This window comes from Trachymyrmex cornetzi, unplaced genomic scaffold (assembly GCF_001594075.2).
Source record: "Trachymyrmex cornetzi isolate Tcor2-1 unplaced genomic scaffold, Tcor1.1 scaffold1277, whole genome shotgun sequence".
NCBI classification, from domain to species: Eukaryota; Metazoa; Arthropoda; class Insecta; order Hymenoptera; family Formicidae; genus Trachymyrmex; species Trachymyrmex cornetzi.
The window spans coordinates 21,076-24,167 of record NW_017295847.1 but is presented as its reverse complement, the minus strand read 5'-3'; the positions used below and the strand labels follow the sequence as shown (position 1 = coordinate 24,167).

The window sequence follows — 3,092 nt, the reverse complement described above, 5'->3', positions numbered from 1 at the left end:
AAAGAGAAACAGGCAACAATTGGAAAATTGCCTGCTAGGAAGAAAAAACCGACAGTGATAATGGATGAACTAGGGAAAAAAGATCGAGACATAAATAAGAACGAGAACAGGTCATCACTAACATAATCAAGATACATTGCGAACATATCGGAAAGGGGTAAAGAAAAGTGGGGATTAAATAATAAAAAATACGCAGAAATTACAAGCGGAGCACGAACAACAACACAAGTATCCACCGCCAGACCGTATAAAACCTTCTATAATAGGAATAGGTACAACGCGGAGGAAGAGGCTACAAATGAAGACAATGCCAGGGGAGAAATAAGTAATAGAAGGCAACAATATAGACCGGAGGGGGAAAGGAGAAGCAGCATACGCACAGAAGAAACAAATACGGAATGGGACTACGTGCAGGAGCCGGAGATACGAGGAAGAGACCGAAGAAAAAACAGGAGATTACACACAGGAGAGAATGGATCCTATAGCACGGACAAGAGCTGGATTCAGGTCAGGAGGAATTAGGCCACCCAGAGCATCTGCGGTTGTCCTAATATGTAACGAAAGATGTACATATGCGAAGGCGATGACCCTCGCCAAGAAAGAGATCTCGCTCGAAAAGCTAGATATCACTAATATGAGGATGCGAAGAGCGGTCTCGGGAGGATTGGTATTCGAAATAGACGGTGAGGATCAGGAAATTAAGGATGACAGACTGGCTGACCGTCTAGTGGAGATATTTATAAACAAGGATGTAGCCATAAAAAGACCAACCAAAAAGACAGAATTCCTAATATCAGGCCTGGATGACTCAGTGACGAGAGAAGACATAGCGGAAGTCATCAATAAGCTGAGCAGGAACAGATACGACGGAATAAAAATTGGAAATATAAAAATGTCTAGGAGCGACATATGGGTACCGTATGGGTACAATGCCCTACGTTAGTGGCTGCAAACATATCCAACGATAGGAAAATTAGGATTGGATGGTCATGGGCGAGAATCGACATCCTAAAAAAACGCCCTTTAAGATGCTTCAAATGTCTGGCAAGAGGACACGTTAGGCAAAAATGTCTAAACGAAATGGACAGAAGCGGGGCATGCTTTAATTGCGGAGAAACAGACCACACGATCCATGTCTGCCGCTACAGACCATGCTGCCCAGTCTGCAAGGAGCGGGGCTTCCCGTATAATCATAAGGCCGGAAGCGAAAACTGCCGACCAGTACCGCCAATACTAATGAGAACAAACGGAAACATAAATGCGGGGCGGAGGACCGCTGGGGAAGCTCGCATACAGAGTAGTGAAACCCCAAGAATAAGAGGAAGAAATGGCGAAGCAAGTAATTTGGCAAATAAACATTAATCACGACAGGGCTGCACAGGATCTATTAATGCAAGAAATAATAGAGAACAACGCAGAAATAACTGCAATATCGGAGCCTTACTTTGTATCGGTGAACCATAGGTGGTTTGGATCCACGGGGAACAAACCAGGTGCAGCAATCTATTGTAATAGTCAAAATTTTATCGCTAGACTCATAGCCAAAGGAGACGGATACGTGGTAGTCAAATACAGAGAAATTACATATTACAGTGTGTATTTCCCCCCTAGTTTAAATAACGAGGAGTACTCGTATTGGCTAACAAGAATGGAAACGGTGGTGCACCCGATCCAAACAGAGAAGATGTTAATACTAGGAGACTTTAATGCCAGATCCCCATTGTGGGATGCGAGGAATTTCAATATAAAGGGTGAAATGGTTATAGATCTTGCCAATGCGCTAAATATAAGATTACTAAACAAGAGATACGTCTCAACCTGCGTAAGGACCCAAGGAGAGTCAACGGTGGATCTATCTTGGGCAACACCCGTCACTAGAGTAGACGAAAACAACTGGAAGATAAGAGAAAACGTCATCACGCTGTCGGATCACAAGCTCATAGAAATAAGCATAGGTGATAAAGGATGTAAAGAGGAACTAAGGGCTATGAAAAACAAGAACTTTCCAAGCTGGAACATAAGGAGACTGGATGAAAACCTACTAAAAGCGAGTCTAACATTTTCATACTGGACCAACAGCAATATACACACAGGGAATGAAGAGGAGATGGCAAAAAAACTAGAAACCATGTATAAACTGGCGTCGGATATGGCGATGCCAAGGAAAGGAGTACATAGGAAGCGGTCCACCTATTGGTGGAACGATAACTTAAAGGAGATACGAAAAGAGTGCATCAAAGTAAGAAGGAAAATTATAAGAGCGAGGAGAAAAAATAACTCCCTGATAATAGAAGACTTAAAAAGGGAGAATAGGCAACTACAGCACGACTTTAAATCAGAAATCAGTAAGTCAAAGAGGAGAGCTTGGAAGGAGCTGATTGCAATTATTGATTCCGACGTATGGGAGCTTCCTTATAAACTGGTAATGAATAAACTAAGGCCAGCAACGGTACCGCTGACGGAATCTATGGAAAAGAATTTCGTAACAAAAGTAGTGAAGGAACTGTCTCCAGCTGGACGGCGAAGGGAACCGATACAAGTGGACACGGACTGGAACGAAACATGGAATATATCACACCAGGAGATGCAAGAGGTAATCAAGAAGATGGGCACAAAAAATAAGGCTCCAGGACCAGATGGACTATGGAAAGGAGTTATCAGTAGGAGTAATGGAAACAAGGTGGAGAGCCTGTTTTCAAAAGTGCCTGGAAGCAGGAAAATTTCCGAAGGTGTGGAAAACGGCGAAACTGGTTTTACTTAAGAAACCAGAGAAGCCAGACGAAGCAGTGAACTCGTACAGACCAATATGTTTACTAAATGAAGGAGGGAAATTGTTCGAAAGGCTGCTGGCCAAACGGATAAACGAGTTCCTGGAACCTAACTCAGGCTTGTCTGAAAATCAATATGGATTTCGTGCCAAAAGATCAACGGTAGATGCTATATGTAAATTAAGAGAAATTACGGATCAAGCCACAAACGCAGGAAAGACAGTTGTCGCTATATTAAAAACGGGTTCAACTCAATTCCGTGGGAACAGATGACAGCGCTGGGGAACAAAAATGTACCAATATATCTGAGAAATGTAATCTCGG

General features: G+C 42.9%; 1 protein-coding gene across 1 annotated transcript; it reads left to right on the top strand.

Annotated features, from left to right (window-relative positions):
• The first annotated feature begins 1,327 nt into the window (after nt 1-1,327).
• Nucleotides 1,328-2,761, top strand: LOC108770506 (uncharacterized). Its single transcript, XM_018522143.1, has one exon. The coding sequence runs from the start codon at nt 1,328-1,330 to the stop codon at nt 2,759-2,761; it is 1,434 nt and encodes a 477-aa protein (XP_018377645.1).
• The last annotated feature ends 331 nt before the right edge of the window (nt 2,762-3,092 follow it).

Excerpts from the sequence above, each read along its gene's own strand:
- LOC108770506 (XM_018522143.1), top strand. The coding sequence starts at position 1,328 with ATGGCGAAGCAAGTAATTTGGCAAATAAACATTAATCACGACAGGGCT.